We start from the raw sequence: 20,588 nt of genomic DNA, 5'->3' as shown, positions 1-20,588 counted from the left end.
CACTTACAAAGAGTAAAACCTGAATTGTTTTCTGAAGGACATTCATGTTCGCATGCAGGTGAAAGTACACACGAGTTCAGCCTTTTTAGGCAACTAGTGGAAGACGCAGTCAATACTTTTATTCTCCCCCGTCAGAGAAGGCATATCATTAGCAACAAATGTAGTTTGCGTGAAGAAAGGGGCCAAAGTACGTCTTTCTAGTTTATACAATTATAGTGAAAGAATTCAGGCCACTGATAACACCAAACTACAATCCTAGCTATATACAAGATTTTCAAGTTTTTCCCACTCCATTTTGCTATGCCAGAGTGTAGTATGCCTTCATATCTATTTCTTGTTTGCTTCCATTTGTTTCAATTACTTATCATTCTTCAGTTAGCCCAAGGGGAAAGCAGTTCCCAGTCTAGCTGCCCCAAACAATTCCCCTGCGGAAACCTTGTCAACGTGGGTTTTCCTTTCTCCAACGTTTCCAGACCCGAATGTGGGCTGTACACCTTAGATTGTAATGCTACTCCATATCCAACAATTACCTTGGGACAACACCAATATGGAGTTCGATTCATTGGGGATAATTTCATGAAACTTTTTGACCCACTTCTTGGGAAACGAATCTGCAACGTTTTCCACACAAGAATCTCATTTCCCAGCTCTCCTTCCATTTCCTTTGACTTCATGTTTGCCATGGAATTTTACAAATGCAATCATAGCTCATCAAATGTTAGCAGCTTAGAGAAAATTGAGCATTATTTCAGTGGATACAAAAGCTATAACAGCTGCCAAAACTTCACCTTGTACTATACCCAGGAGGAGAATGATACTCTACCAGCTGCCAGTCTCCCCGCAGAGTGTTCGGTTATTTACTTGCCGTTTGATAGATCAACCAGAGCCATGGACTTGTTTGAGAAGTTAAATTCTTCAATGCTTTACCTACAATGGAAGGTTTCTGAAGTTTGTACAAAGTGTCATTATGATGAGGGGCAATGTTTAACTGACACCCATAACAATTTTCAATGTTTACAAGGTATATATACAAATTAAACTAGCCTTTACATGAAATAATTCTTGTACATTGAGGTTGTGAAAGTTATATATATATATATATATATATATATATATATATATATATCCAAGTATGGAACTTAACTGCCTTGTCTACTTCAGATGCAGGGAAAACAAAGCCCTACAAGCGCTTTCTCATCATTACAGGTACCTATCTTTAATCTATTTTTTGATATACATATATAGATTTTGTGTTAATACAAAAGAAATCGTGTGAAAATTAGAATTTCAGAAAGTCAATATTTTGGTCCCTCAATTGTTTTTCAACTGTCAATGTAGTCCATAGTTTTTAATTTCAACCAAATTGATCATCGAATTGTTAAAAGTTTTGTCAATTAGACCTTTTCACGGACCAAATTGATGAAAATTTTAAATGTATGGAAATCACCATTTTAGTCCCTGAATTCTTGAAAGGATTTAATTGACAAAATTTTAAATAATTCGATGATCAAATTGGTTAAAATTGAAAACTATAAACTATATTGATTATAGCGAAATTATCAATTTGGTCTCGAGTTAACCGATGTCTAACAACAAAACAAATGGAAGACCAAATTAGTTAATATTTTTAAAGTTGAGGGACTTAATTGGTCAAAAAATAGTGAAAGACCAAATTAATAATTTTACTATAGTTAAGGGACCATTTCAGCAATTAACTCTAAAATTATCATATTATATACTATTTATTTTCAAGTTTTAACACAATTATATGTGCTTGCTAGTTGTATAAAGTTGTGTTAAACTTAGTTGATGAGGTCTACAAATTAAGGTTAAAAAACTTTGACCTGCGAAGAAGCAAGCCTCGCAAGGTTACTCACTCCAACTTGGAGGCTTCACGAGTTGTCACACTCACACTTCGGTCAACCAACGGGCCAACTAATATTTAAAAAATAATAATTTTTAGAACTTTTTAAATAATCAAAACATCAGTAACATATTCTTACATTCATGTATTTTAAAAACATTCTTACTTGTTAAATCATATTTTGCATTATTATTTATTAATAGAAACATTCGTAAATTTCATAGTATGAATGTTTCTATTAATTAAGAAGTGATTTATTAATTAAAAATAGAGAAAATACAAAACAAATAAAAAATTACTATGACTATGAAAAAATTTATTCAATTTAGTCCTCAATGTAAGTTATATAAGACTAAAGTAAATAAATTTTACATAGTTAAGGTATTAAAATTATGAAATAGTCAAGGGAAAATTTTAGGTATTAACTCTTAAAAAGGAGTAATTAAATAATTCAAAGTTTTGTCAATAATTGCAGTTGCTCTCGTTGTTGGGGTTACAATATTAGTGACTACGCTTTTGTGTCTTTGGAGGAATTTCTTACACCAAATATCCATGAATTTTTTAAAAACTGAAGATGAACGAAATATAGAAGTCTTTCTTAGAAACAATGGATCATTCTCTCCAAAAAGGTATACCTATTCAGAAGTCAAAAGAATTACTAATTCATTTCGAAATAAGCTGGGTCAAGGAGGCTATGGTTTTGTCTACAAGGGAAAGCTGGCTAATGGAGCTTTTGTTGCAGTCAAGTTACTAAAGGAATTAAAAGGTAGTGGGGAAGAGTTTATAAATGAAGTAGCAAGCATTAGCAGAACTTCTCATGTTAATATTGTAACATTATTAGGATTCTGTGTTGAGGGTGACAAAAGAGCTTTGCTATATGAATTCATGCCTAATGGATCACTCGAAAGCTTCATTTATGATGGAAAATTGAAGAGTGATCGTCAATTAGAGTGGTTAACATTGTATAAAATCACAATTGGCATTGCTAGGGGACTAGAATACCTACATCGTGGATGTAGGACAAAAATTTTACACTTTGATATAAAGCCACATAATATTCTTCTAGATGAAGACTTTTGCCCAAAAATTTCAGACTTCGGTCTTGCAAAACTACACACAACAAAGGAGAGTTTCGTGTCAATAACTGGTGCACGAGGAACAATTGGATATGTTGCACCAGAAGTTGCATGCAGAAACTTTGGAGCGGTTTCTCATAAAGCTGATGTGTATAGTTATGGGATGATGGTACTAGAGATTGTTAGTGGTAGAAAGAATGTTGAGCATGATGTGGATAGCAATAGTGAAATCTATTTTCCACATTGGATTTATCGCCAGATTGAACTTGATAAAGAGTTAGGATTGAAAGGAATTATGAATGAATTAGATAAGGAATATGCAAGAAAGATGATTATGGTTGGTTTGTGGTGCATTCATGTTGATCCTTCAATCAGGCCATCAATAAGTATGGTGTTGGAAATGTTGGAAAACAGTGTGGACCTTTTGCCATTTCCTCCAAAACCTTACTTGTATTCTTCCACATCATCGGAAGCAAATTCATCTACTATACATTAACCTAGCTGGCATTTTCTTTAACTTCAAAAGTCTTTTTATACTGTCTAATGAAAAGTACAAAAAATATTTATGTATAAATTGTTCTTTATGGTTTAAGATTTTATTTAGTTTGTACTTTTCACTATACTTGTCGCACAAATGGTTTGATTCATATTTTTATATTCTCGATTACAAACAAAAATTAAATAATGTATTGATGTTGCTTGTAACATATATAATTGCTCAAGAAAAACGGAGATTCTTATGTATGTGAAAGAAATAATAATAGTTAATTACACCAAACAACGAGCAACTAGTCTAGCAAGACTCTAATTTAAATGTAGTTCTCAATACATAATTCTGCAAAAATATGCACCAATGATCAAATGATAGCGATAGAAGTATTTTAATATTTAGATAATAAATGATATGGAAATTATCGTTACAATAATTATTTTGACATGAGCTTTCATATTGATAATGCTGTAAGACTTAGAGGTGGAGGTGAGAGAGCGGTGGTGGAGTAGGGCGGAGACGAGGAAGATGATAGTGATTGTGAAGAAAGAGACAGGTTATTGGGTCAATTTTTTTATGCCTAAACATTTTTTGGGTTTAGAAAGAGAACATGAAGGAGAAGAGTGTCTAAATCTAGTATGAGGGAGGAGGAAGAAAGGGTTTAGAGATAGAATGTGGAGAGAGCGTATTTCTGTCCATCTTATATTTTAAATTAAAAAAAAAAAAACCTTTTAGGCATCTGTTTTACATACAACAAATGGCTAAAGTCATTATTTATGGTAGGTTTAAAAATAAAATAAATTGAACCACTTTAGACATTTGTTGTGGCCTAGAAGAGATAGTTAAAGTTTTATTTAAAATGAAAAATTCATATGACTTTAGGGGCCTATTGTAGGTTATAACAGATCAGACTACTAAAGTCCTACTTTTTTCTTTCAATTATTGCAATTTTGTCACTAAATAACTTTTAAGTATCCCTTTTATCTATATATAACAGGCTCATCATATTGTCTATTATCATGATTTAACCATTTGTACTTGTTGAGCATATATATAATATATAAATTTTATCTCCTTCTATATATCAACACTCTTATTCTTACTTCTTGTTTCTAGTAAGAAAACAAAGTGGTAGAAGAGGAATAATTTATACCCTATAACATAGAAATGACTAACCACAATATCCATGAGATTAATTGCCCAATTCAATGTAAAGTTAGTGCACTATAAGTCTATAATATATAGTGCTTAACCATTAACCAATAAGTTACATGAATTTTGAGATTCAAATGGATATATATATATATATATATATATATATATATATATATATATATATATATAATATTATTTATTTTAAATTAAACCAACAGCTTCTTTAGAACTAGTGTGATTAGCGTTAGACCAGCCGAGTCAATAAAGTGTCTTTTCACCTCATCTTGAATTGAATTTCTTACTAATTTCTGAAGCTCTAGAACTTATTTTTCATATGTAGATATATATGACCATTTTAATGCGGGTAAATTAGATTAAAATCAATTCCAAGGTGAAAGTGCAGTTTTTGTAATAGAGTTTGTGTGAGAAAATTTTTACACCGGATATTATCTCAAGTAGTAAGTTGAAAGATTGTCAAATACATTGACAACTAAGCACAAAGTCATGTGATTGGAAGCTAGCTCTAACATATTGGTTGATAAATGTCACTGAAGCAATCAATTAACAAGCAATTACCAATTTGAAGTAACAGGGCATGGACTAGGCCAACTCATGAATAGATGCTAATGAAAGGCTATGAATTGAGGATAATGCAATGGTTTAGCAAGGTTCATGGGAAATGCAACAATGGAACCAATGTCATTTTTATAGCCACTGGAATACCACTTTTGCAATGGATCTCATTCTCATGACAATTCAATACTAGTTGGTTTCCTCTATTCGTCATTTTCTCAAGGAAATTAAAGTTCAAGATTGCGAGTAATATAGCTATAGTTATATCGCATTCTCATAGCTATAACACACATCCATAAACTCGATCTCAAGTATAATTCGACTGAAAGTCATACAAAAGATAAAGCACTAGCGTAGCACATAACAAGAACCTTAGCTTAGCTAATTGAATATACACTCTCTTTATGAAATTGAAATCAAAGAAAAATCTAAAACACAAGAAAGCTTAATCCAAGTGAGAATAAAGGACCTTGTGGTTCAGTGGCATCAAACCCTTACCTTTATACGGGAGGTGGTGGTGGTGGGTTTGAGCCTCAGTGGAGACAATAGTGATTCTTGTGCTTCAATAGGTTGAGAAAGTAATTATGAACAGATAGTGCATTGTAATAGAGTCAGTAGTATTCAAAAAAAAAGATCCAACCACTCATAATTAATATTCACAAGGAAATTGCATAGTGTTAGTGTAATATTTGTATTGACATATTTTTAGTTGAGACTAAGGGCCCGTTTAATTGCAAATCGGGACAATGACTTTTAATTTGAAAGTCATTTTCTAGATTTTCCTGTGTATGGATATTCCATGAAAATAAAGTTAAATAAAAATATTCATGGTCAACAAAAAAAATGCTCAATGAGGAAAAATGTTTTCCTAAATATTTAGTTGGAAGACATTTCTCAGATTCTTTATTTTCTTGTCTCTATCTCCTCTCTCATTTCTTTTCTAGCCAATTTCAAGATTATTATTGTTATTACTACCACCACAACCCCACAACCCCACACCACTTATTATTATTACTAGTTTTATACGCGCATTGCGCGTATGGGTTAATGCCCAATGATCATATTTAAATAAATATTTGAAAGTATATATCAACACAAGATTATATAGGAGAAGTTTATACATGGGTAATTGAATGTCAAATTTTTTTATTTAAATATCTAACTCAAAGTATATGAATCCAAGATAATATAGAAAATTCATTATAATTATTACTAAAATAAATGTTTGCAACCTTGTAAAATCGATAGTCTAAATATTTGGTCTAAAAATGATAGTCTAAATAAATACTACTTTTCATTTGAATTTTTCTAAGTGTTCTTAATTTTCTTTTGAGTAACATTGTCATTGTCTTCATCTTTACTATTTGTTCTCTTCCTTTTTGTTGGTAGTGTGTTATTTGCATTTCGGTTATTGTTGGTAGCATAGATGACAATGTCATGCAATGAGATATGATATAGGAGCTATGGACTTTCCTTTAGGTGTTCTGCTTGGGGTTCATTTGGTTCAACCATTATTGTTGAATGAGTTATTTTGGATAAAGAAATCCCTAGTTTAAGAAAAAAGATTAAATAAATTAATAAATATTTGAAAATTTAAAATATTATATATTCCAAAGATATTAAAAGATAGTTTCTCGCTTCAATTTGCTGTGTAATGGGTTATTTGAGTACTTTCATTGTCAACAAATTATCACCCAAGTAGTTAATATGATTGGTTTCAAACTATTATTTTTTATCTTTTTATGGTAATAAAGAAATACATATGTATCATTTTTTGGTGTAACTACTAATTTATTTAATTAATTCAATAAGAGTAAAATAGAGCGATTCCGGTTCAATTTGTTGGGTTATTTGAGTACTCTCTTTGTCAACCAATCTCCAAGTAGTTAATATAATTAGCTTCAAATTATTTTAAATTTTTTTTCATAGTATTAATAAAATACTTGGTAAATAAATATATAACATTATTTTGTACTATAACTTTGGTATTTAATTACAAGATATTGTAAAAATAAGATAATGGACAATGTAATGAATATCAATTGATAAATTTGAATGTAAAGAATCTTTGCATGAGAGAAAATAAAGAAAATATAACTAATGAAATTATTTCTCTTATTTAATTTAAGTTTTTGATAATGAATAATTTTTTCAAATAAAGGTATTGTACACACATAATTCTAAATTAAAGAAATACATATGTATCATTTTTTGTTGTAGCTACTAATTTATTTATAATTTAATAAGAGTAAATAGAGTGAGAAACTTAATTATGTCAAATTTGATTGAGATGAGGTTCGAACCTAAGATCTTTCTTATAGAAATTAATGGGTAAGTTAAAAGTTAACGGAATATTAACGGAGAAGAGAATATTTAACGGAAAACTTAACGGATAATCATAAAAGTAAGGTTAAATTAGGTAATCTCTATTAATAATATTAATCTGAATTATCTTAACCATCTATTTGATTAAATAATTCATCTGAACCATCCATTTGATTAAATAATTCGACCGCCATTTTTTCTACCCATTTTAGGCCTAACTCTCTTTGGCTCTTATTAGTATAGTAGATTATTATTATTATTATTATTTTATAACAAATAATACGTTCATTTTTAGGAAAATGAAGCAAACAGAAAAATGAAATTTCCTAACTTTTAGCCAAACAAAAAAAAAACAGATAATTTTTTCTGAAAAAATAAAAAGATAGTTTTCTAAAATTTAACCAAACACTACAAAATTAAAAGGAATAAGGGTCAAATAAGCCACTGAACTACACACCAAAATGCAATTAGGTCATCGAGCTCAAAAATCATGCAATTAGATCCTTGAATTACACAAAATCATGCAGTTTGATCCAAAATGACTTGTTTTACCTACTTTGCCGGTTACCAATTTTAAAAATAATATTTTAAAATAATTAATTGAAATTAAAATTAAAATTAAAATAAAAAAACTTCCGGTATTCGTCTCCGATTGGAAGTTTTTTTTTAATTCTTAATTTTTAATTTTAATTATTTATTTTATTTAAAATTATTTTAAAATATTATTTTTAAAATTGGTAACCGGTAAAGTAGGTAAAAAGAGTCATTTTGGATCAAATTGCATGAATTTGTGTAGTTCAAGGACTCAATTGCATTGTTTTTGAGTTCGATGGCCTAATTGCATTTTGGTGTGTAGTTCAGTAGCCTATTTGACTCTTATTCTAAATTAAAATAATTTTAAAAAAATGAATCAAAAAATTATTTTTCGGATAACATTTTTCAGGTTTTCAAACGGACCCTAACTTGGACTAGGAAAGGTTATTGGTGTTTTATATTGTAAGTTTCCTATTCTTAGAAGGTATTGAAGATTGCCAATTCATGAAGGATCAAAAAGTATGGAAAACAATGAATATTGGAGATTTAAGAATTACAAGCAAAGAAGACCATGGAGGGTTCATATTGAATTATGGAAAGCAAAGAAGTTCATAGAGATTCAAGAATTGTAGAATTCAAAAAAGATCATGGAGGTTTCCTATTCACTCTTGAAGGAGAAGATATCGATCTTGAATATATTTCTCTTATTATGATATGATCTTCGTTGAAAAAGAAAGAAAACTTAGCAAGGTTTTCTATTCTTGCAGCTTTGACCACTTTGTGATTTTTTGGGTATAACTCTTTTCTACATAGATCCAATTGAGTTGATTAAGATTTCATTAGAAAATTAACTCACATGGATGCATATATCTTTTTAGAAGAAACAGTTATCATATTCAAAGTAGTAAGGTGCTCAAAAACTCTATTGAAGTTAGACTAGAGAAATCTATCAATTAAGTTCCCTTCTCTGTTTTCTTTTACACTTGGGAAGTTTTAATATTTAATTATATAAGGAAATAGTCACATGGGTTTATATGACTACTATATATTTTCAAAGGTGCTTTGAAAACTATGGGGGGACAAAATTCTGTCATTCTGATGAGCGATTAAACAATAGGTCACTCAAACGTTTTTCTAAATAGTGCAACGAATACTACAATCTAACCTTTAGGAAATTGGTTACCAATATTTGTGACAGAGAGTTCACCTTTGTAATGAGAGTTGCACCATAAAAGACAAGAGGGATCTTAATTGCATCATGATGGAGTCGTGTTCTAGTGTTCATATTTCGCACTTGCTTGTATAAGTTTTTGTGCCTCATATAATTAAAAATGCATAGTGAATTTTGAGCTTCATTATGTTCTAGGCCCTCACAAATTCAACAACATTAAAATCTATCTCAATTACGTTTAAGAATTTGTATCTGTATGTTTTTTTTTTTTTTTCTGAGCTTATGTATCTGTATGTTTGTTTGCACTTCATGATTAATTATAACTTATAATCAAGTAATTGGTCTTGCTTAATTACTTTAATAGAAATAAAACAATGTAGGGATACGGATAATAATTCTAAGAAGTAATCATAGTTCATGTGGTAAGTTAATCTTATTGTTTTTAATAGAATACTAGTATTTTCGCCCGTGCGTTGCACGGAATGAATTTGTTATAATATTTTAAGAATATTTGGATCGATATACCATTATATAAATTATAACATCGAATATTATATAGTGCAATTGATGAAATTAGTTGGATTGATTATGTTTTCTGATGTTTTCTTTGCTTGAATGAGAGCAAATTTGATTCACGGATAAATTTTTGTATTATTTATTTAGATAATAAAATTAAAGAAAATTATTTTTTAAAAAATATAATATTGAATATGTACATTTATTTGATTATAAGATTAGTGCAAAAGTATCACTCAATTAATTGAATAATATATGACTTGTTTGTTTACAATTATCTTAAAAAGATCTATATTTAATATAACTTAAGTAATTATATTATTACAAAAATAAATATGGAAAAATGAGAAATAATTTAACTTTAATTATTACGGAGTATATAAAAATAAATTCAATGACCAATATTTAGCTTAATTACCATAATAATTATTAGGCAATTATTATTAGTCAATTACACTAAATTAATTATTTTTCGTTAATAGGAATATCAATTCGTATATACAAAAATTATTATTATTATTATTATTATTATTATTATTATTATTATTATTATATATTAAATGTGTTCGACCTTCTGCAGTGTTCATGTCACACGTGTACTAATTAATTTGATCAACAACATCTAAAGTTGGTGAGGGGATTGCTCAACCTTCTAGTTAATAAATATTAATTATTATGGAGTAGTATTTATTAATATAATTAATAATTAATATAATTAATTAATTAATATTTAATTTATATATTTATAATAATATAATTGCATATTATATTTCCAATGAAATATTAATATATTATTTTATTTTTCCTAATATTTTAATTTCCTTTTGAATATATTCATTTCCTTTTTCCTTTATAAAAAGAATTATTGATTATCATTCATTTTTCCTTCATAATTTTTTTGTAATATTTCATTTGTTGGTTACTAATTCTTTTGTAGGGAAAGCTATGCTATATTTCCAGTGAAATATCAATATATTCATTTCATTTTTCCTAATATTTCATTTCCTTTTAAATATATGCATTTCATTTTTCCTTCATAAAAAGAATTAATAATATTGATCTTCATTCCTTTTTCCTTCATAATTTTTTCCTATTATTTCATTTGTTGGTTACTAATTTTTTCATATGGAAAGTTGTGTTATATTTCCAGTGAAATATTAATATATATATTCCTTTCGTTTTTCCTAATATTTCATTTCCTTATAAATATATTCATTTCCATTTTCCTTCATAAAAAAATTAATATTCATTTCCATTCTTTTTTCCTTCATAATTTTTTCCTAATATTTTATTTGGTGGTTACTAATTTGTTTGTAGAGAAAGCCGCGCCGTGTTATATTTCTAGTGAAATATTAATATGTTGATTTCATTTTTTCTAATATTTCATTTCCTTTTGAATATATTTATTTCCTTTTTCCTTCATAAAAAGAATTAATATTATTTTACATTCATTTTTCCTTTATAATTTTTTCCTAATCATTCATTTGGTGGTTACTAATTTTTTCGTAGGGAAAAGTTGTGTTATATTTCCAGTGAAATATTAATATATTCATTTTATTTTTCATAATATTCCATTTTCGTTTTAGTATATTCATTTCCTTTTTCCTTCATCAAAAGAATTAATATTGCTTTCCATCCATTCCTTTTTTATTGGCATGATTCCTTGCCAATTAGTAAGAAAATATTAATAATAGATTCCTTGCCAATTAGTAATATTTATTTTCTTTTCGTTCATAAAAATATATTTTTAATTTCCATATGATTAAAAAGTAATATAATTGTTGAACATATTTTTAGTGAAATATTAATAAATTTATTTTTTTTCTCATTCTAAATAATTAATATAATTATAATTATAATTATAATATAATTTTTGATTATATTTCCAGTGAAGTATGAATATATTAATTTCATTTTTTCTTCTTATATTCATTTCCATTTCTTTTTTTTTTTCATAATTTTTTTGCTAATATTTCATTTGGTGGTTACTAATTTTTCCATAGGGAAAGCTATGTTATATTTATAGTGAATTTTTATTATTAATCTTCTTTTTTATTTGGCCTGATTCCTGTGCCAATTAGCAACATTAGTAACATAATATTAATAATAGATTCCCGTGTGTAATATTTATTTTCTTTTTCATTCATAAAAATATTTTAATATTCATTTCCATATAATTAATAAGTAATATAATTATAAAAATATAATTGCCAATTATATTTCCAATGAAATATTAACATATATTCATTTTCTTTTTCTTTCATAAATATTAATATTATTAATATAATTTTAATAATTTAATTGTCAAAATAAATTCAATTCTTTTTTTTTTGTTCAATTTTCAATCAAATATTAATATTAATTTACGTTTTCAAATGGCCTAAATTCCGTGCCGTTTAATTTTCAGTTAATTATTTTTTAATATTCTTTTTTTTTGAACTATAATTTCACCTCTGAACATGGTATGAATAAACGAATAAAACTACATATTCAGAGTAATGTAAAACCATGAAATGTTAATATTTAAACAAATTACACAAATTTAAAATTTGAAATCTTTAATGCCCAAAAACATAAAATTACAATGATTTCAACAGGAAAATATTATATTAATTGCTTCTCAACTTTCACATCTCTTAACGTATCCATTATCCTTTGCATCACATTGCTTATTAGGCTCCAAATATCTACATTTGTAATTAAAGAATCAAGAGAGCTGGAAATATAAGATTTCAAATATGAACGAATAGTTAAAAAAAATCAATTAAAAAAGAATAGTTAATACTTAGAATAAAAGTTGTAGTTATTTGACAAATTAGCTTACCTTTCGACAATTGAAGCTACCAACAATTAACTCCCGCGCTTGTGATTGCAAAATATAAGAACCTGCAATGAATTTAACCAAAAAAAAAAAGATAAGATAAGAACAGTAAAAAAAAAAAAACAGAAAACGTGTCACACTTTTTTGGAGAAGGGTGGTTCTTCCTATGTGCATTGATGCTTTCACAAACCAAAAACAACAGAACTAAGAGAGATTAACATTGGTGGTGGTGGTTTACTGGGTTTCTTCTTGTATTTATAGCCATAAAGAGAGAGAGGCAGAGCTATTATTGATAATTGGTAATAATTGGTAATTGGTAATTGGTAATTCATTTGATTGCCATTCATATGTTTTCACCATTAACGTTGACAGGGTAATTGGGTACCCGACCCGGAACTATTGGCAGCACCCAAGACACCTCACCCCTCAGCATCAATGCTCAACGGTTCAACTCCTTAGCATTGATGGCCAACGTTCAGCTCCTCAGCATTGATGACAGACGTTCAGCTCCTCAGCATTCAACACCTCATGTACTGATGTCCAACGATCAACTCTTCATCAATGCTCCGTTACTGAGCTGAAGGGAATAAAAAGGCTCACAACCACATAGTGAAGGGGGACACTTCTTACACTTCTTACTAGACAATAGATATTACATTCACTTGTACACTGAGCACTACGCTCAATACTGTTCTCAAGTACTCAAACACTGTACCATCTTACTTCAATAATACTCAGATTACATACCCGGTAACCCATTATTACCGTCATTGGTGCTTTCATTGAGAGCCGAGATCAGATCTCAGGCTAAAATCACAAAATCAAAAAACCACTCAGTTCATCTCATCGCTATCAATGGTATCTGGATCCAGCAGCTCGCGCACACCTAGTCAGGTGAACAAGGGTCACCCCTCGGGTGATCTTCGTGAGCAGCTCAACAGTAACCATGGAGGTGACCTTCGCAGCCAACTCAACAACAACAACCGCAGTGAAGGTGACCTCCGTACCCAACTCAACGACAACCATGGTGGTGGCCGTACTCCCCTCCCAGCAACTGCTGCTCCCGCCCAGGTGGTGGACCTTCAGGCAGCAGCGCAGGTCATCCAACAGGCGGCGGCGACGATGACCCAACTAGTCGCAGAAATGCAAGGCCAGATCTTACCGCCACCACCCCCTCTGGAGGGAGAAGTGCAATCTCCGAGGCAAAACAGAACTCAGGGGGTGCAATGATCCTCCAATAGAGGTCCCCGTGCCCAAGCAGGAAAGACAGTAACCAAACGACCATCCGGAGAAAGGATGGGCGAATCTGGTGGATTGGCTCCGCGTCACTCTACTAGACACAAAACACCACAGGAAGGCCTGGTGGAAAGACTCCAAAGGCAGATAGATGATTTGGAAAAGAAAGTAGAAGCAAGAGAACACTCACCAGAACCGGAGGTAAGAATGGTCGCTCCATTCTCTCCTGACATAATGGAAGTTCCTCTTCCAAAAGACTTTCAACTACCCACCATCAAGGCCTACACTGGCACTTCAGATCCGCGTACCCATATGACAAGATACAAGGCAGCCATGGTCATGATTGGGGCAAGCGATGCCATAATGTGCAGAGCGTTCTTGTCCACTTTGGACGGGACTGCTCAAGATTGGTTTAACACAATCCCAGACGGATCAGTTCAGACTTTTGCAGAGCTATCCAAAAGTTTCTTGTCTTATTTCTCAGGGAGTATACAACATAAGAAACCATTCTCACATCTCGGGGGGGTAAAACAGGATAAGGGAGAAAGCATGCGAGACTTCTTAAGCAAATGGAAAAAAGAAGTCAACAACGTATATGACTTCGATTCGAAGGCAGCAATTCCCATCTTCATCCAAGCACTGAGGTCAGGCGATTTCCACAAACAACTGAACACCCACCACCCACGCTCTTATGAAGAACTCATGAGAACGGCCAACCAGTACGCAGACGCAGAAGAGGCTGACAGGAGAAAGAAGGATGAGGAGGAAGGACGAAAGAGTGAGCGACCTGATAAAACAGGTCCGCCCAGCCAGACACCACGACCAAACCAACCACCCTCAACGAAGGGAAGAGATGAGCATTCTCGTCTCGCCCCACCGCGGCACTTAACACCGCTCACTCATCCGGTTAGCGTGATTCTAAGTCACGCTGAGGAAATGGGAATGGTGCATTTTCCCTCAGCACCAGCATTTGTTGAGTGTCCGGGACAGTACCAGCATCAACAAAGCCTACCCGACAATGTGTGGCGAAAGAAAGAAGATCCTGAGCCTTCAGCTTCCAACACCAAGAAAAGGAGGTGTGACCTGGGCGAGAAAGCAAGAAACAGTGAGCTAGAGGAAAAGTCCGTGCAACGCAAAAAACATGTAATTCGCTGATGGTCGGTCAAAAACTCTCCAAGTTGGCCGAAGTCAGTCCTCGGCCAAGTTTTTGGCCAAGTTTGGCCGAGGTCAGTCCTCGTCCAAAATTTAAAAAAAAAAAAAAAAAAAAACAATAATGATAATATAATTGGCCGAGGTCAGTCCTCGGCCAACACTTGGTCGAGGCCTGACCTCGGCCAACACTTGGTTTGAAGTCGACCACCTCATCAAGTGGCTCCTCAAGTGGTGTCACCTCATCAAGTGGCGCTGCTCCTCATCAAGTAAAAAACTCTATTCCCTTAGGGCCGGCACGAGATCCGGTCTCGCTAGCTACCTGACGGGAGAGTGTTTTCCTGGGTCAAGCCAGATGCTTGATTTCAAAAACACCACACTCTAGTCCCTTAGGGCTGGCACGAGATCCGATCTCGCTAGCTACCTGACGGGAGAGCAGACCTTTGATCGAAGCCTACGGCTGGTCGAAGTAAGCTCGCGCACAGAACGTCAAACAAAAAAAAAAACAAACAAACAAACAAAAACAAAAACAAACAAACAAAAAAAAAACAAAACAAAACAAAAACCAAAAAACAAAAAGAAAAAGAAAAAGAAACAAAAACAAAAAAAAAAAAAAAATTATGGCCGAGGTGACCTCGGCCAAAATTAATTGGCCGAGGTCAGATTCGGCCAAAATTAATTGGCCGAGGTCTGACCTCGGCCACTACGGTTCGGAAAAAAAAAAAAAAAACAGTCTCATGCAGATCATTACTCCCAAACCACCTCAATTACTCTCATTGGCTAGGGAGTGGGGGGACTGGTGACAGGGTAATTGGGTACCCGACCCGGAACTATTGGCAGCACCCAAGACACCTCACCCCTCAGCATCAATGCTCAACGGTTCAACTCCTTAGCATTGATGGCCAACGTTCAGCTCCTCAGCATTGATGACAGACGTTCAGCTCCTCAGCATTCAACACCTCAGGTACTGATGTCCAACGATCAACTCTTCATCAATGCTCCGTTACTGAGCTGAAGGGAATAAAAAGGCTCACAACCACATAGTGAAGGGGGACACTTCTTACACTTCTTACTAGACAATAGATATTACATTCACTTGTACACTGAGCACTACGCTCAATACTGTTCTCAAGTACTCAAACACTGTACCATCTTACTTCAATAATACTCAGATTACATACCCGGTAACCCATTATTACCGTCAAACGTAATAATATATCTTTTGGTAATAATTGGTAATTGGTAATAAATAAATGGAATTGTAAACAAATAGGTATTGGAATATAATATATATGGAATTCAATTATAATTATAGGTATTGGAATATAATATATATGGAATTCAATTATAATTAATAGAATTGGAATATAATATATATGGAATTCAATTATAATTAATAGAAGGGAAAAATTGCATTTTTCGTCCCTAAGTTATAGGGTAATTGTAGAATTCGTCCCTGAGTTATGGTAATACTCACTTTTCGTCCCTAAGTTATCATTGGTGTTGCACTTTTCATCCCTGAGTTATTCAAATTGCAAATTTCGTCCCTAAGTTATCATTACGTTGCACTTTTCATCCCTAACTTAAGTGTGCAAACTTCAATAAACTTTTGTTTAAAAAATTTTTATTCGAACTTTTTCAGTAAACATCGTTAAAAAAATTAGTGCTGAACCAGAAAAGTTCGAATAAAAAATTTTTAAATGAAAATTTACCGAAGTTTGCACACTTAAGCTAGGGACGAAAAGTGCAACGTAATGATAACTTAGGGACAAAATTTGCAATTTGAATAACTTAAGGATGAAAAGTGCAACACCAATGATAACTTAGGGACGAAAAGTGAGTATTACCATAACTCAGGGACGAATTCTACAATTACCCTATAACTTAGGGACAACTCAGGGACGAATTCTACAATTACCCTATAACTTAGGGACGAAAAATGCAATTTTTCTACAATTACCCTATAACTTAGGGACGAAAAATGCAATTTTCCCTTAATAGAATTCCATACAATAATAACTAATATATTTTTATATATTATTATATAGATATAGATATAGATATAGATTATTATTTTCTACCATAATAAATAAATAAATCTATACCATAAACATTTGTCAGTGGTATTACATTAATGCATGTATATGTATTAATCTATAAAATACAAATATACTATCATAATAATTAATTACTATAAATAATTTTCAGTGGTATTACATTAATACACGTATACGTATTAATCTATAAAATATAAATATACTATCATAATAAGGAATTACCATAAACAATTTTCAGTGGTATTACATTAATACACGTATACGTATTAATCTATAAAATATAAATATACTATCATAATAAGGAATTACCATAAACAATTTTCAGTGGTATTACATTAATGCATGTATATGTATTAATCTATAAAATACAAATATACTATCATAATAATTAATTACCATAAACAATTTTCAGTGGTATTACATTAATACACGTATACGTATTAATCTATAAAATATAAATATACTATCATAATAATTAATTACTATAAATAATTTTCAGTGGTATTACATTAATGCACGTATATGTATTAATCTATAAAATATAAATATACTATCATAATAATTAATTACCATAAACAATTTTCAGTGGTATTACATTAATGCACGTATATGTATTAATCTATAAAATATAAATATACTATCATAATAATTAATTACCATAAACATTTTTCAGTGGTATTACACTATTACATTAATGCACGTATATGTATTAATCTATAAAATACAAATATAGTATCCTATAATTACCATAATTACTAATAAGGAATTACCATAATTACTAATAACTAATTACCAATCTATACTATATATAATATATCATGATTACCATAATTACTAATATTATGATAGAATAATGTTAATTAATTATAATTAGAATAATAATTATCATATTACTAAAATGCCCTACGTTTGGGCGGGAAATTTTGGAGGAGGATAATGCTTTTATATATAGTATAGAAGTATAGATTTCATGATAAAAAAGACTGCACACATGTACTATAATACTCACTAAAATTCATATAATTCATTTGAGAATAAAATTTATTAATCTATAAATATCAATGTCTGAGTTTGTTTCATATAGAAAGCAAAATACAATTAAAATTAAGGCATAGAATTGCAAGTGAAATGAAAAGGGAAATTGAAAGACCTAGATTAGAAGTAGACAAATTTGATGCTACAAACTTCAATTTGAAATAAATCCTTAACCGAATCTTGTTCTCCTACTTGAATTCTATCTAAAATTTAAGAGATGGAGTTTTCTTCTAGAAGTCTAGATAGAGAAATAGAAAATGAAAAGTGATCTAAAAATAACTATCAGTTTATACCTGTTGAAATCGTGTACATTTTTAACAAGCAGCACCACCCGCAACCGTAATTGGTAGGGTAAGGCTCACAAGTTTTTTGCAACCACAACCATGACTCGCAGAGACAAGTTACAAAACTTTCCTGATCGCAGTTGAAGTATGCCGAGTTCACAGTATGCTGAACTGAAAATATGTCGAACTATCTTGTTGAAGCGCCTCCGGAGTTAAATAGCTTGTTTTTCGATGAAGGGCTTTTATGCAGCTTGATATTCAAAGAAGGGCTCCGGTGTTCAAATGGTGTGTTCCTTAGCGCAAGGCTTTATGCTGGTTGATATTCAAAGAAGGACTTCTGGTGCTCAAATGGCATATTCCTCAACGCAGAGCTTTTATGCAGCTTGATATTCAAAGAAGGCTTCTGGTGCTCAAATGGCGTGTTCCTCAGCGCAGATATACTTCAAGCGTGTTCCAAACGATATCCTAGCAAGATTCCGGCAGAGTTTCGATATGCAAATCTATCTTCAAAGCTCCATTTCTTTTAAAATGAAACCGCTATTTATAGTGGTGAGTGTGTAGAAAAAATCTAACCAACTTATCATTTTGGTTAATTCATATATTTAATTTAATTATTTGAATTAAATATAAGAAATGTATCGGGACACCATTATGTCCAGATTCATGATTTTATTTTATTTTCAAACGAATTTATATTATCCACACTTTCCAAAATTATATGATCCACATATATTATTTGATGGACCAAACCAAGTCAAAACCCTTCAATTAAGCAGCCCAAATAATCCAAACGGCCTGGTCCAACTCAATTAAATATTCTTTCAACTTAGGCCAGCAATCCAGCAAACAATTACTTTTAATTACGTAATTAGACCAATTAATTATTCATTGTGCCATTTTAATTGACCCCAATTAAATAAATACTTGTCCAATTAACGAAATTAAATCAATTAATTATCAACCAAGGCCCAATAACACAAATCAACTCATTTAAATTTTCAATGCTAACAGCTCACACAACTATCTCACACAAATTTTATTGTGAACCGCGCGGTCTACAATGGATTGTGGTCCATGCATCAAAACAACATCGTTTTGATTAATGAAAACAAATGGCTAAAACAGTTCTGTTCCGCACCATTAACTTTGTATGTATAACATATTTTGTTTAATTTCATATGCACTGTAATTTTCTTTCAACACAATTACAGTTCCTTTTCGATATAACTACAGTTTCATGCGACATTATACACTCAAATATGTGAAACTTTTATTCATTTTCCTTTCAACACAACTACAGTTTCTTTTATAATACACTGCAGTTTCCTTTCAATACACCTACAATATCATTTCGATATAACTACAGTTTCATTGGACAATATACACTCAAATATGTGAAACTGTTATTCTGTTTTATTTTATATACACATTAATTTTCTTTCAACACAAATACAGTTTCATTTTGATATAACTACAGTTTTCTTATAAAAACAAATGTGAGACATTTTCTTTTGAGATGAACTGTAGTATCCTTTACGGATCTCCGTTAAAACTTGACGGCAGCCGTTTTTTTACTTAATGAAACGACGACGTTTTGTGACCATGGTCTACAATGCATTGTGGACCATGGTACACCGTAGTATAATGACTAACTATCTCATTTATTGAGTCTTAGACTTGATTTCGTGCTTGTGATCTTATCCTGAATCCTCCCATTCATGTCCAAAATGCTCCTAATTTGCTCCATTCAGCAACTCAACATCTCAAACCGTTCTACATAGCAATCATTGGACAAATTTCTTAGGATACGTACATCCTTGAGAAAATTCTTTAAACAATACCCAAACAATTTTGAACATTTAAAAAAAAAAAACAGTTTTCATTTGTTACTATACACTTGTTGGTAAAGTTAAGACAATTATTAAAAAAAAAAAAAAAAACTTATTTTTTTTTGAATACTACTGACTTTATTACAATGCAGTATCTGTTCATAACTAATTTCTCAACCTATCGAAGCACAAAAGTCAATATTATCTCCACTGAGGCTCGAACCCATTACCTCTTGAATTTGATGCCACTAGACTACAAGTTCCTTGACAAGTTCACAACGGTTAACCCTTATTTCACATCTTGATTTCTTAACAGTGAAGATCAATTGGGATGTGGTCCCTAACCAAAGACTTACAATGTATATAAAGACAACTTATCTGTTCACATACACATTAAATATCTAATATGGGTCCCTTTTGATTCACACCATACATTCTCCATACATCCCCATTCCCCCCCCCCCCCCCCCCCC

The 20,588-nt window shown here is 31.2% G+C and overlaps 2 protein-coding genes across 2 annotated transcripts; both read left to right on the top strand.

The window, feature by feature from the left end:
- Positions 1-239: 239 nt before the first annotated feature.
- LOC116015843 lies at positions 240-1,220 on the top strand. Its single transcript, XM_031256010.1, has 2 exons — positions 240-1,021; positions 1,168-1,220. The coding sequence occupies exons 1-2, from the start codon at positions 301-303 to the stop codon at positions 1,218-1,220; spliced, it is 774 nt and encodes a 257-aa protein (XP_031111870.1). The 5' UTR covers positions 240-300.
- Positions 1,221-2,416: 1,196 nt separating this feature from the next.
- Positions 2,417-3,436, top strand: LOC116015842 (LEAF RUST 10 DISEASE-RESISTANCE LOCUS RECEPTOR-LIKE PROTEIN KINASE-like 2.4). Its single transcript, XM_031256008.1, has one exon. It carries the CDS (start codon positions 2,417-2,419, stop codon positions 3,434-3,436), a length of 1,020 nt encoding a protein of 339 aa, XP_031111868.1.
- The last annotated feature ends 17,152 nt before the right edge of the window (positions 3,437-20,588 follow it).

This window comes from Ipomoea triloba, chromosome 4 (assembly GCF_003576645.1).
Source record: "Ipomoea triloba cultivar NCNSP0323 chromosome 4, ASM357664v1".
NCBI classification, from domain to species: domain Eukaryota; kingdom Viridiplantae; phylum Streptophyta; class Magnoliopsida; order Solanales; family Convolvulaceae; genus Ipomoea; species Ipomoea triloba.
The sequence above is the reverse complement of the archived record's forward strand: the minus strand, read 5'-3'. Positions and strand labels throughout refer to the sequence as shown.